Source organism: Leptodactylus fuscus, chromosome 3 (assembly GCF_031893055.1).
Source record: "Leptodactylus fuscus isolate aLepFus1 chromosome 3, aLepFus1.hap2, whole genome shotgun sequence".
Lineage (NCBI taxonomy): Eukaryota > Metazoa > Chordata > Amphibia > Anura > Leptodactylidae > Leptodactylus > Leptodactylus fuscus.
The window spans coordinates 101,507,240-101,521,755 of record NC_134267.1 but is presented as its reverse complement, the minus strand read 5'-3'; the positions used below and the strand labels follow the sequence as shown (position 1 = coordinate 101,521,755).

General features: G+C 43.7%; 1 protein-coding gene across 4 annotated transcripts in view; it reads right to left on the bottom strand.

Annotated features, from left to right (window-relative positions):
- Positions 1-14,516, bottom strand: part of FAM184A (family with sequence similarity 184 member A) — a 110,658-nt gene that overhangs the window by 37,276 nt on the left and 58,866 nt on the right. For all 4 annotated transcript variants that reach the window (XM_075268046.1, XM_075268047.1, XM_075268048.1 and 1 more), the window contains exons 5-6: positions 4,301-4,498; positions 1,305-1,427 (exon numbers count right to left, since the gene is read on the bottom strand). In XM_075268046.1, the coding sequence (XP_075124147.1) occupies positions 1,305-1,427; positions 4,301-4,498 (321 nt within the window). The remainder of the gene's footprint in view (positions 1-1,304; positions 1,428-4,300; positions 4,499-14,516) is intronic.

The following is a 14,516-nucleotide window of genomic DNA, read 5'->3' as shown; positions in this document are numbered from 1 at the left end:
AGAGGGGGAAGGAATAAATAAGGTGCTAGACCTCGGGCTGAAACCAGTACAGATGCCTGAGGTTCTAACTTGATGAACCAGGCCAGAATCTGGGCAAGAACCCTTTTCAATATAGCCCTGGCCTTGATCATTCCAAACTATTTTAAACACATATATTTAGGTTTAATGCACAAAAACTTTCAAAGGTAAGTATTCAGAGTGATACTGTGGCTCATAAAGAATACAGCAAGTAAAAAGAACAGTAGTTACATCAGCAGGCGAGTCATACAGATATAGGAAAACATCCACTGTTTCTGTCACAGATGGAATTTTTTCTCTAGCCCCCTCCATTCCTTAGCAACCACAACTATTAATTTTGGTGTCTGATATGCTAAACTCTCGATTGTCAAGTGGGTGGTGTCATCCAGAAGTAGGGAGGGTGACTCAGACAGTGTCAGAGCATAGAATTAAGCCCCCTTGCCTAACTGATACCACCCTCTTGACATCGAAGAGCGTATTTAGCTTATGATATAGCAAAATTAACTGCACTGATTGCTCTGGAACTGTGTCACCTAGATAAATAAAAAAAATTCCAACTGTCTCAAATTCAGTGGCACAGCTCAGTAGTCCGAAAGAAGTGTATGAGAGCCGGTCATTCATGGATGACACGGTAGGACCTTTGGGATCCTGTTCCTCTTATCACTGGGGGGGGGGGGGCGTCTTAGCGGTTGGGACACTTAGGGATGTACTAACTTTTGTTTTCAGGTGTTTACACATTAATGGCTATGTCTTGAGTGATTTTGATGGCACGCCAAATTTACACTGTTATACAAGCTGTACACTGACTACTTTACATTGTGTCTGTCATTTCTTTAGCAATGTCCCATGAAAATATATAATGAAAAAATTATAAAAATGGGAGGGGTGTACTCACTTTTGTGATACTGTATGTATTGCAGTGTGTTGTCCCCAATACAGAGTAGTAAATAATTGTAACAGGAATTCTATTAGGATACTCCTCTAGCAGTACCTAATAAAAAGGCTATGATGGAAGCCATGGGGCAATTATTAGGCTGTGGTTGCCATATCAACCAATCAGTACCCTGTGATCACGCAAAGCTGATGTAGCTGTCAGTTTGACAGCCCAGCTGTTAGTCACAGCTTCTGAACCTGTACGATCACTGTCATGTACATGGAAATGTGCTAACATGTTCTCCGATGTGAAAATGCTGGAGCGGGTTAATATTTACATGATAAAAATATTGAACACACACAAGGATTATCCAAGATTCGAGCCATTAGAAGAGGTTTTAATACTAATTTACCTCCTGATTGGCAGTTGTCAGCTTGTTTGTCAGTTCTTCCTTTAGACTTTCAAGTTGTTGCCTCAATTGACTTTTATCTTCTTCCAAACAAAGTTTCTCCTTTTCAAATTGTTGTTGAAGTTCCTGTTTAAGACAAATGAAATAGTGGCATAGCTCAAAAAACTGCAACAAAATCTGCAAAAAAAGCTGCTTTTCTGCAACATGGGCCCTTAGCTTCAATGGGGTTTCATTTTAAATCCTTAGGCATTATTATTTAGGGTCTCCCTAAAATAGGTTGAACTCTTCTGGGAAGCCATTCCATAAGATTTTGGAGCATTTCTGTGGGAATTGATTGTGAAGTCAGACACTTATGTTGTACAAATAAACAAAGGAAGAAAAATGCATTAACATATAACTTTTAATAATACTGTGCTAAAATGTATGTCTTCAGCAAAGATAAAACATTGTGCGACTGTCAAATTCTCATTGGTCATGGTCCGGGTAACTAACAAGGGCCAAAAATATACTGCCAAGAATAGTGATGGCGAACCTTTTAGAGATTGAGTGCCAAAATATGCAAATCTAAATTTCTCATCGTTTTTCCAGTATAAAACTGTCCAGATAGAAAAACAATTGCAGATATCATAAATCCAGACTCAACATGTATGAAGTGGTGTACTAAGATATTATTTCCACCCAATTAAAAAAATCTTTTGTTGTCAGTTAAACTGACAAAAATGGCACTTTCCACACTTACAATTCCCTTTTCTGATTCTCTTGCTTAAAGAGGACCTTTCATATCCTCGGGCACACGCAGTTTTATATACCGCTAGAAAGCCGACAGTGAATTCAGCGTACTGTCTGCTTTCCCATTATGTGCCTTGGGCCAAGAGATATCAGTGCAATTACCAATGTCTGCCCACTGTAAGAAGAGCGTTCCTGACAGTCTAGCTGGGCTGCGAGGAACGCTCCCCTGAATGTACTTGTCCATAGCCCTGCACTGTCAGAGGGGGCATTCCTTACCACACAACCATTACACTAAGCTGTGTAGAACGCCCCCCCCCCCCCAGTACTAGTCTATGGTAGGAAGAAGTTGGAAGCTCCAATTTAGAGAGGATACCTGCACTTCTTTAGAAGAATAATCCACTTGATTGAAAGCTCATATACAACAAACATGTTTCAGAGAAACTAGGTCTCCTTCTTCAAGTGTTAAAATGTCTTTTCAGTACAAGTCTATGGATGAGTACTGACAAGGAGGGCGTTCCTCACAGCCAGGCTAGACTGTCAGGAACGCCCTTCTGACAGTGGGCAGAGATCGTTTCCATTATAATGACAAAGATATCTCCAGCCCTGGGGCACATAACAGCAATCTATACAACCGCATGTGCCCAAGGACATGAAAGATCCAGTCGCTCTCATTCCTGGGCAAACCAAGGATTGCTTTCTACAAACTGTGAGTGCTGCTACTCTGTTGCCTTTTCCTCCTTAAAGGGGTTGTCCCATCACAAGGATCCTATCTATACTGCTTGTTAATGTGGATGTAAGACTTTTCCTAAATACATTGCTTCAGCAAAACTGCTTTGTTTGTCCACTATCTTACTTTATTCAATTGATTGTTGACACAGCCCTTGACTTATCTGCTCAAAAGTCAAGTGATGTATCTGCCTGCTCTCAGGGGGGAGGGAGGAGGGGCTAAGTGCACGGGAGCGAGCCTGTGTATCTAGCTATTCCTGTGTCTACACCACGTGACCTAGTTCCCTGCTATCAGATAGAGGAGAGGAGCTGCATTCATTTCTGAACTGTCTTCTGTTCTCCCAGTTATCAGGCTAGCTAACTCATTTGTGTTCATTATGGCAGAGACAGGCAGTCTCTGTATGTAACACAGAATGGAGTTGCTGCTGCCTGTACTTCATAGTCCAATATGGGTGGGCGGGGCTACATGCAAATTTGGGGGCGGAGATAAACGGGAGGTTGCACATGAAACCCTGCCCACAAAATGATGCAAGAAACCAGGAAGAAAGAAGATTTTACAGCAGTGAAAACTGCTGAGTATGCGACATGGGAATACCCCTTTAAGGCTTAGTTCCCATGCAACAAAACGCAGCAATAAAAAGCTGCAGAAAAAACTGCCAAGGAAATGCAATTTACTAAAACGCAAGTGTTTTTTGAAATTGCAGCATTTTCATTGCAGCTTTTTTCTGGAATGTGTAGATGGGTTTAGCCAGAATTCCATCCAATTTGCAGGTAATGGAAAATACAGTGGTCAAATTACCATGTTTACTCTAAGTGAAGCCCCGGCCTTAAAGTGTAACTCCCATTTCATTGACTTTTTTTTTTTTTTTTTTTTTTTTTGCTATTGGACCAAGAAGAACTGGGAGCGGCAGCGGATCTGTGCAGGTAAGCAGACACCAGGTTTTATTTTTTAATAACTCACAGTGTGGAGTCCAAAAACTGAAACAATTTTTGGACTACATGCTGTGTAGTGAATAGGATCGTTTTTAAAATCTGATCTTCAATTATTAAAAAAAATCCCATTGACTTGCATTGGGATCGGAATTGATATCGGAATCGGATTTGAATGGAAAATGATCGGAAATCGGATTTTAAAAACGATCCTGAAATTTCAAGATCGGCTCAACCCTAGCAATTATCTATCGCTAGGTTCACAGTAGCCTTTAGGTTTCTGTCTTTTGGGTCCACTTGAATTACACCAGGAAACTATGCCAGTCCCTGACAAGCTTTCTTTTCTGGTGCATGGGTCCTGCCTGTGGTGGGCCATAATTGTGAAGAGACAGGAGGCTCTAAATAAATCTGGGTCAACATATGGTAATATACGTACAAGTGAACCAATGCTCAAAGTGCTGACCTCACTGTTTTATGTAAAGAGAAGATATAAAATGTAAATTTTAACCGAAAAATGAACATTTATTTACAAGTCTGTAAAACCAATATTGCACAGCCTGCTTAGAAATAGCAACGTTCAATTAAGTGTTGTGTCTGCATTGGTTGTGACTCACCATCTGCAGCTTCTTCTTTTCCTTATTTGTAGATGTTTGTGCTGCCTCGAGCACTGCTTGATGTTTCCATGACATCTCTTCTAACGTCTTTGCATGTGCCTCTTTTAGCTGTACAGTCTCCTCCTCAAATTTGATGCGCAGGTTAATCAGCTCCTTCTCATAACATTCACGTTGGGTCTGCTTCGCTTCATTGATCTTCTGCAAAGAATGAGACAAGACAAACACATTATGCGATTGCTCGTCCATACGTCAATCTGTAGACCTATCAATCAGCTATGGAAAACCAACACATCCAGTATTGCTTCTCATTGTTGTTTGCTCTGCTAGAACTCACAGATGTATAATTTATATTTCTCTCTATGACTTGCTATACATGATTTATTGCCAAACTGGAAAAGAAAGAAAAAAAGTGACAGTCAAGACACGTAAAATGTCAGGTGAGATTGTGAATTCTCTATTTCTCCTTCAGGAATTTTAAATGGAAATAAAGATTCTGACATCAGATGAAAGCCCTTTAACATGTTGTGTTAGACTAGCTCCAAACTTGTCTGAAATGTCTGCCTTGTTTACCACCTTGGCATGGATTTATTAAAAGCTTTGTTTCACTGTAAACTCAAGGGCCATATTCACACGTTCCATTTTTATTCTGTGAGAATGTCAGTTTTTCTTCTAAAGGTTGTCCATGTGTTTCTGCTGTTCCAACGGTATGTCATGTTTAAAAAAAAAAAAAAAAAGCAAAGGGGGTCTATTTTGGTCTATCTTACTGAAAAGGGCCACATGACTGCACAAATGTAATGTTCATATAATTTTCTAGCAATGTTCCTGAAAAATAGTTGGTACAGGGATTGACCTAAAGGGGTTGTCTGGGCAAAATTTTTATTTTCTAAATAAACAGGGGAAGGTGAAAAAATTAAAAAAAAAAATCATACTCACCTTTCTCCAGTGCCTCTCAGTGCGGCTGGATCCTGCTGGTCTGTTGTCTTCCTGCAGAAGTCCCCTCTGCATATGACTGTTGAGGCCAATCAGTGGCCTCAATGATGGATGCTTGATGTCACTTCCTGTGATGTCCTGAGTCCCTTCCTGGGGCTGCTGATTAGCCTCAAAGGTCAACGCTGAGGTCAATTAGTGGCTTCAGGAAAAGGGAACTAGGCCATCACTGCCTGAGAGGAAATTCACTTCAAGAAGACGCCGGAGCAGCAGGACCGGACTGCACTGAGAAAATACTGAAGCAGCGGGGACAGGTTAAGCCAATTAAAAAAATAATTTTTTTGCCCAGACAACCTCTTTAAATTAACCATTGACTTAAATGAGTGTGTTTTATCCTAACTACAGACAAAAGTAAAGCAAGCTTCCATTTTTGCCTGCAAAAATAATGGATGTTTGAATCCACATTTAGCAGTCAGGGGAGTAACACTGATTATTATGTTTGCTCACTTCCCAGGGCCTTTGCTTATTATACCCTAGAGGCTAAAGAGACCCCAGAGTATATTAGTAGTAGTTGGGTGAAACCCCCCAAATTTCATGTTCTTCTGAACTAAAATTTTTGGAATTTTTTTTTTTTTAAAAGAACCTGTTCAAGAACCCATATGGTCAACCCTATGTATGTATCATTATGGAAAATTACACTGTGTGGAGGGGCCACTATAAGCCACTATACTGTGTGGTGGGGCCACTGTGGAACATTATATTATGTGGGGGTGCAACTGTGGTAGATTATACTGTATGGAGTCTACTATGGGATATTATGCTGTATCAGGGGTCACTATGGGACATTATACTGCATGGAGATGCAACTCTAGTACATTATACTGTAAGGGGGCTTCTATGGGACATTATACTGTGTGGATTACCGTTATGGGACATTATTCTTTTACAGAGATCTTTGGCATGAGGGTGGGCCCAAGTTTTTTGAACAGCCCATGTCCCATGGAACCTTTTATCTGCCCATGCTGACCAAGTGCTGATGCATTTATGATAACCATGGTAATGTTAAACTGGAAAACCATGGGCTTTGGCTTTCATGTGGATCATACTTTGCAATGTACCAATGTAACTTCCTAAACATTGCTTCAAAGAAAGTATATATCTTCATGACAATGGTATTCCTGGGAGGCCATGGTCCTTTCAGCTCTACAATGGGCCCTGCCACATTGCAAAAAAGTGTTCAGGGATGGCATGAGGAATATGGTAAATATTTCAAGGTATTGATTTGGCTTCGAAATCCCTTACACAAAGTGCTCAGTGGACATCATTGACTATAAAGGGGTCCATTAGGTGTCTGTCACATGTCTGCCATTTAGAAACTCACAGCAGTGGAGAGAATGTCCTTCTTGCAGGACTTTTTTTCTCTACTGATTTCCAATAGAGACTCCGATGAAGATGTAAACCTAGCCTAATTCAGCAGGTGCAGAACCTTTTCCAGGTCTCATCAGACTGCAGAGGGATATTTATAACATTAAGGGTTGACAGTAGATGATTCATTAATGACTAATTCACTAATGAGCAATTCTGAAGTCATTTGTGGCATCTGGGCCGCCTTTATCTTTTCCTTATACCTGAATGCTTTCAAATTTAACCCTTTAACCTAGATTCACATGGCAGTGAATAACAGCTGTGTGATATCCATTTTTTATACCGACATTTTGTAATGGAACATCTAAATATGTGTCACGTTCTATTTTTCTCAATTTTCAAGAATTCCTCCATACACTCAAGTGTATGGGGATCCATAAAAATGGATGGCCCTCAGGTATAAGACTGCTGTGAAAAATGGACAATTTGCACCTCAGTTGTGTGAATGTAGCTTTAAAGCCTTTGTTACAACAGCCCAGTAACCTGTTTTCTGCATCTGTAATACATGGAACTAAGATAGCAGTGAATTCATAGAGATATCAAGAGCAACAGCCGTTAAATGACAGCTGCATTCACCCCAATGTGAAACAAACATGACTGAAGCTTTTCATTTGTTTAGATTAATGTCAATGGGAACAGGCTCAGATGGAGGGGACTCCATATGCGGCCGTTACTCTGACAGGTGACAGCAATGGCCATTAACAACAATATTGTTAACCCACCATGTGAGTATGTATGTCCTCCTTGACATCACTGTACTTTTGATCCGTATGTGTAGGTCCACAATTACAGATCAAAGTACAGACACATGTATTGTATGATCCAACATATTTCTATTTGCTCATACACACAGCCCAGTCGTAGTTATTGTAGTTATAGGCTGTTTGTCTAAGTCTTATTGAAGAGCTGCAAAAATGGAGTAGATATTAGGTTAAGTTCATATGGAGTTTTTTGGTCAGGATTTTGAGGCCACTCAGGTCTTTTTTCTGGGAGCCATTTCTTCTGGCTCCCGGAAAAAAGAAGCGAGATGCTCATTCTTCAAGCCGTTTCGCCTCGCGATTCGGCCTGAAGACACTCCCTCCTCCGGACTAGGCTCATTCATTGGGCCTTATCTGGAGCGGAGTGCTCGGCTGGGTCTCGGTGCAGTGCACGGTTTTCAGTCACGGCTACACGGCTTTCGGTCCAGACCAAGAAACCCAGTATGAACTTAGCTTTATACCTGTCTGTATTAGCGGCTTTTTCTGTTTACTCCAATGTATGAGCGCAGATAACACAATGATAACAACCTGTGTGTCATCCCTGCTTTTTTAAGTAAACCATACACTTAGTCCAGAAATAAGTGGAGCTGAAAACCAGGATTTTCAGGAAGGGATTAGAGACAGGAGAGAAGCTGAAAGCCTAAAGTGAGAAAACCCATTTGGGCCAGAGCCCCACAGGCCGGAAACGCCGCAATTTGGCTGCAGTGGAGATGTCATGGGAAAAATCGTGGCATTTTACAGGACTTGCAAAGTGGATGGGATTCATTGAATCCCATGCCCACATTGTGGAAAAAATCGCAGTGCAGGCACGCTGCAATTTCCAAAACCGTTGCAGTTTTGAAAATCACAGCATGTCAATTATATCTACGGAAACTGGGGGAAAATGGAGGGGGGACATGAAACTGGGGGCAGATGGAGGGGTGGACATGAAACTGGGGGTAGATGAAGGGGGCATTTAAACTGGGGGGACATTAAACTGGGGACAACTGGAGGGGGCATTAAACCGTAGAGGTAGCTGGAAGGGGGACCTGTCTGCCTCTAGTTGCCCCCAGTTTAATGTCCCCATCCAGCTACCTCTATGGTTTAATGTCTGCTTCCAGCTGCCCAAGTTTAATTCCCCCCTCTAGTTACCCCCAATTTAATGTCCCACTTTATCTGCCATTAATTTATTGTTCCCCTCCAACTACCCCCACTGCTAATGCCCCCCTCCAGCTGCTCCAGTTTCATGTCCCCTCTAGTCTCCACCAGTTTAAACTGGGTCACCAGGAGAGGGACTTAATACTGCGGGGCAGTTGGAAGAGAACATTATAATGTGGGGACATATAACGTACGGGTGACTGTAGGGGGGCACATGGAAAGATGATTGAGCATGGACGGAGTCAACGTAGAAGTGGGTGGAGCTAAATTCGCCATGGCGCAGCCCTCTAGAATAGTTTTAATTTCTTATGCAGCCCCATGGGAAAATTAATTGCCCACCCCTGCTTTATGCCCTGTTCACATCTGCTTTTCTATTCTGTCCGGGGAGAGTCCGCATGGAGCCCCCCCCCGAACCGAATACAAACGCAATTGCAAGTACTGTGCTGTAAAAGCACACAGACCCCATAGACTATAATGGGGTCTGTGTGCTTTTATAGCACAGTGCTTGCAATTGTGTTTGTATTCCATTCAGGGGTCTCCATGCGGACTCTCCCCAGACGGAATACAAAAGCAGATGTGAGCAGGGCATTAGCCATGCATAGAGACACCCAGCAACTCCTGACAAAAGATCAGCAGTGAATAATCCCTGTGTAATCCCAGCTATGGCAGTATGGATAGACGGACAGAAGACCTTTAAGTGCATTGATTTATATCAGTAGGCGTGATTACATTATGGAGAATTCCATTAAGATTACACATAGATTAGTGTATTTATTTCTGTAAACAGAACAATATTAATAATTCAGAGGCAGCTCTAAGAAGTGGAGTAATGGGCAATGGTGATGCATTAACATAGATCTGAACATCTCACAACACATTAACAGACAAGTAGATGGCGGTGATATGATTAAATTGCACAATGTACCAGCGCATAATTACTATCAAACAGCAAAAAGTTATGCAGTTAAGGATGAATGTGTGGGTTTTATAGGCTTACCAAACAAAGACAGTATATTACACATAATTTCTAAGGCAGTAAATAAAAATGTAATGATATCTAATCAGGAATTCAGTAAGGCTGGATTCACACGTTAGGGGGGATTTATTAAGACTGGCAATTCTTATGTCTGTCTTAATTCATTGCCAGACAGGCATCAGCCTGTTAATAATTCTAGATCATGCAAGTGCACCTGAACTGAAATATACGCTAGTCAGGAACTAATGTAGATTTCTGGTATAACTCATATATCAGTTTTGTCTCAGTAATGAGAATTAGCCTGGAATTAATCAGTTTGTCACTTACTTATTAGTGACAGTACCTGTGGCCCCAGAACTGACTGCAGGTATAACTACATCCAGGTACATAGTGTGTCACCCCCTCAGTAATGAGAAATAGCCTGGAATTAATCAGTGTGTCACTTACTTATTAGTGACAGTACCTGTGACCCCAGAACTGACTGCAGGTATAACTACATCCAGGTATATAGTGTGTCACCCCCTCAGTAATGAGAAATAGCCTGGAATTAATCAGTGTGTCACTTACTTATTAGCGACAGTACCTGTGACCCCAGAACTGACTGCATTTATAACTACATCCAGGTACATAGCGTGTCACTTCCTCAGTAATGAGAAATAGCCTGGAATTAATCAGTGTGTCACTTACTTATTAGTGACAGTACCTGTGACCCCAGAACTGACTGCAGGTATAACTACATCCAGGTATATAGTGTGTCACCCCCTCAGTAATGAGAAATAGCCTGGAATTAATCAGTGTGTCACTTACTTATTAGTGACTGTACCTGTGACCCCAGAACTGACTGCAGCTATAACTACATCCAGGTACATAGTGTGTCACCTCCTCAATAATGAGAAATAACCTAGAATTAATCAGTGTGTCACTTACTTATTAGTGACTGTACCTGTGACCCCAGAACTGACTGCAGGTATAACTACATCCAGGTACATAGTGTGTCACCCCCTCAGTAATGAGAAATAGCCTGGAATTAATCAGTGTGTCACTTAGGGGGCGTTGACACTACCGTCGGTGTCTGACATGTAGTGTCCGCTCCTAGTGTCCGCTCAAAATCTGTCACGGACACTAGGAGCGGACACTAGATGTGTCCGTGACACCTGTCATTCACTTGAATGGGCATCGGGTGCGTTCTTTTGCACTCCGTGCCCGTCCTTTCCTGTCCGCAAGAGAAGATGTCCGACTTCTCAAGTGGACAGAAACACCCTGCATGCAGGGTTCTTCTGTCCGCTTGAGAAGTCGGACATCTTCTCTTGCGGACAGGAAAGGACGGGCACGGAGTGCAAAAGAACGCACCCGATGCCCATTCAAGTGAATGACAGGTGTCACGGACACATCTAGTGTCCGCTCCTAGTGTCCGTGACAGATTTTGAGCGGACACTAGGAGCGGACACTACATGTCGGACACCGACGGTAGTGTCATCGCTCCCTTACTTATTAGTGACAGTACCTGTGGCCCCAGAACTGACTGCAGGTATAACTACATCCAGGTACATAGTGTGTCACCCCCTCAGTAATGAGAAATAGCCTGGAATTAATCAGTGTGTCACTTACTTATTATTGACAGTACCTGTGACCCCAGAACTGACTGCAGGTATAACTACATCCAGGTATATAGTGTGTCACCCCCTCAGTAATGAGAAATAGCCTGGAATTAATCAGTGTGTCACTTACTTATTAGCGACAGTACCTGTGACCCCAGAACTGACTGCATTTATAACTACATCCAGGTACATAGCGTGTCACTTCCTCAGTAATGAGAAATAGCCTGGAATTAATCAGTGTGTCACTTACTTATTAGTGACAGTACCTGTGACCCCAGAACTGACTGCAGGTATAACTACATCCAGGTATATAGTGTGTCACCCCCTCAGTAATGAGAAATAGCCTGGAATTAATCAGTGTGTCACTTACTTATTAGTGACAGTACCTGTGGCCAAAAACATTTCAAAAACATTGCGGTTTTGGAAATCGCAGTATGTCAGTGAAACTTGTCTATGAAAATGCCAGTGGTTTCTCTATAGGTATAATTGAAGCAGAAAGTCCTCAGAGGAAAACTCTGTGAACTTTCTGTCAAAAGCATTGCGGGAAGAACCGCGATGTGTTGCCACCGCGGTTTTTCCCACAACACTTTTTTGTTGCAGGATGCTATGTGGGGCCTTAGCCTTAGACAGTATTGATAAATCTGCCCCACTATATACCTGTCTCCTGATTGTAGGGGCTTTCACTTGTAGGGCTGGGTTTATACAGGACTAGAGATGAGCGAACACTAAAATGTTCGAGGTTCGAAATTCGATTCGAACAGCCGCTCACTGTTCGAGTGTTCGAATGGGTTTCGAACCCCATTATAGTCTATGGGGAACATAAACTCGTTAAGGGGGAAACCCAAATTCGTGTCTGGAGAGTCACCAAGTCCACTATGACACCCCAGGAAATGATACCAACACTCTGGAATGACACTTGGACAGCAGGGGAAGCATGTCTGGGGGCATAAAAGTCACTTTATTTCATGGAAATCCCTGTCAGTTTGCGATTTTCGCAAGCTAACTTTTCCCCATAGAAATGCATTGGCCAGTGCTGATTGGCCAGAGTACGGAACTCGACCAATCAGCGCTGGCTCTGCTGGAGGAGGCGGAGTCTAAGATCGCTCCACACCAGTCTCCATTCAGGTCCGACCTTAGACTCCGCCTCCTCCAGCAGAGCCAGCGCTGATTGGCCGAATTCCGTACTCTGGCCAATCAGCGCTGGCCAATGCATTCTATTAGCCCGATGAAGTAGAGCTGAATGTGTGTGCTAAGCACACACATTCAGCACTGCTTCATCACGCCAATACAATGCATTAGCCAGTGCTGATTGGCCAGAGTACGGAATTCGGCCAATCAGCGCTGGCCAATGCATTCTATTAGCCCGATGAAGTAGAGCTGAATGTGTGTGCATTCACACTGCTTCATCGGGCTAATAGAATGCATTGGCCAGCGCTGATTGGCCGAATTCCGTACTCTGGCCAATCAGCACTGGCCAATGCATTCTATTAGCCCGATGAAGTAGAGCTGAATGTGTGTGCTAAGCACACACATTCAGCACTGCTTCATCACGCCAATACAATGCATTAGCCAGTGCTGATTGGCCAGAGTACGGAATTCGGCCAATCAGCGCTGGCTCTGCTGGAGGAGGTGGAGTCTAAGATCGCTCCACACCAGTCTCCATTCAGGTCCGACCTTAGACTCCGCCTCCTCCGGCAGAGCCAGCGCTGATTGGCCGAAGGCTGGCCAATGCATTCCTATGCGAATGCAGAGACTTAGTAGTGCTGAGTCAGTTTTGCTCAACTACACATCTGATGCACACTCGGCACTGCTACATCAGATGTAGCAATCTGATGTAGCAGAGCCGAGGGTGCACTAGAACCCCTGTGCAAACTCAGTTCACGCTAATAGAATGCATTGGCCAGCGCTGATTGGCCAATGCATTCTATTAGCCCGATGAAGTAGAGCTGAATGTGTGTGCTAAGCACACACATTCAGCACTGCTTCATCACACCAATACAATGCATTAGCCAGTGCTAAGCACACACATTCAGCACTGCTTCATCGGGCTAATAGAATGCATTGGCCAGCGCTGATTGGCCGAATTCCGTACTCTGGCCAATCAGCACTGGCCAATGCATTCTATTAGCCCGATGAAGTAGAGCTGAATGTGTGTGCTAAGCACACACATTCAGTACTGCTTCATCACGCCAATACAATGCATTAGCCAGTGCTGATTGGCCAGAGTACGGAATTCGGCCAATCAGCGCTGGCTCTGCTGGAGGAGGCGGAGTCTAAGATCGCTCCACACCAGTCTCCATTCAGGTCTGACCTTAGACTCCGCCTCCTCCAGCAGAGCCAGCGCTGATTGGCCGAATTCCGTACTCTGGCCAATCAGCACTGGCTAATGCATTGTATTGGCGTGATGAAGCAGTGCTGAATGTGTGTGCTTAGCACACACATTCAGCTCTACTTCATCGGGCTAATAGAATGCATTGGCCAATCAGCGCTGGCCAATGCATTCTATTAGCGTGAACTGAGTTTGCACAGGGGTTCTAGTGCACCCTCGGCTCTGCTACATCAGATTGCTACATCTGATGTAGCAGTGCCGAGTGTGCATCAGATGTGTAGTTGAGCAAAACTGACTCAGCACTGCTAAGTCTCTGCATTCGCATAGGAATGCATTGGCCAGCCTTCGGCCAATCAGCGCTGGCTCTGCCGGAGGAGGCGGAGTCTAAGGTCGGACCTGAATGGAGACTGGTGTGGAGCGATCTTAGACTCCGCCTCCTCCAGCAGAGCCAGCGCTGATTGGTCGAGTTCCGTACTCTGGCCAATCAGCACTGGCTAATGCATTGTATTGGCGTGATGAAGCAGTGCTGAATGTGTGTGCTTAGCACACACATTCAGCTCTACTTCATCGGGCTAATAGAATGCATTGGCCAGCGCTGATTGGCCGAATTCCGTACTCTGGCCAATCAGCACTGGCTAATGCATTGTATTGGCGTGATGAAGCAGTGCTGAATGAGTGTGCTTAGCACACACATTCAGCTCTACTTCATCAGGCTAATAGAATACATTGGCCAATCAGCGCTGGCCAATGCATTCTATTAGCTTGATGAAGCAGAGTGTGCACAAGGGTTCAAGCGCACCCTCGGCTCTGATGTAGCAGAGCTGAGGGTGCACAAGGGTTCAAGTGCACCCTCGGCTCTCCTACATCAGAGCCGAGGGTGCGCTTGAACCCTTGTGCAGCCTCGGCTCTGCTACATCAGAGCCGAGGGTGCGCTTGAACCCTTGTGCACACTCTGCTTCATCAAGCTAATAGAATGCATTGGCCAGCGCTGATTGGCCAGAGTACGGAATTCGGCCAATCAGCGCTGGCCAATGCATCCCTATGGGAAAAAGTTTATCTCACAAAA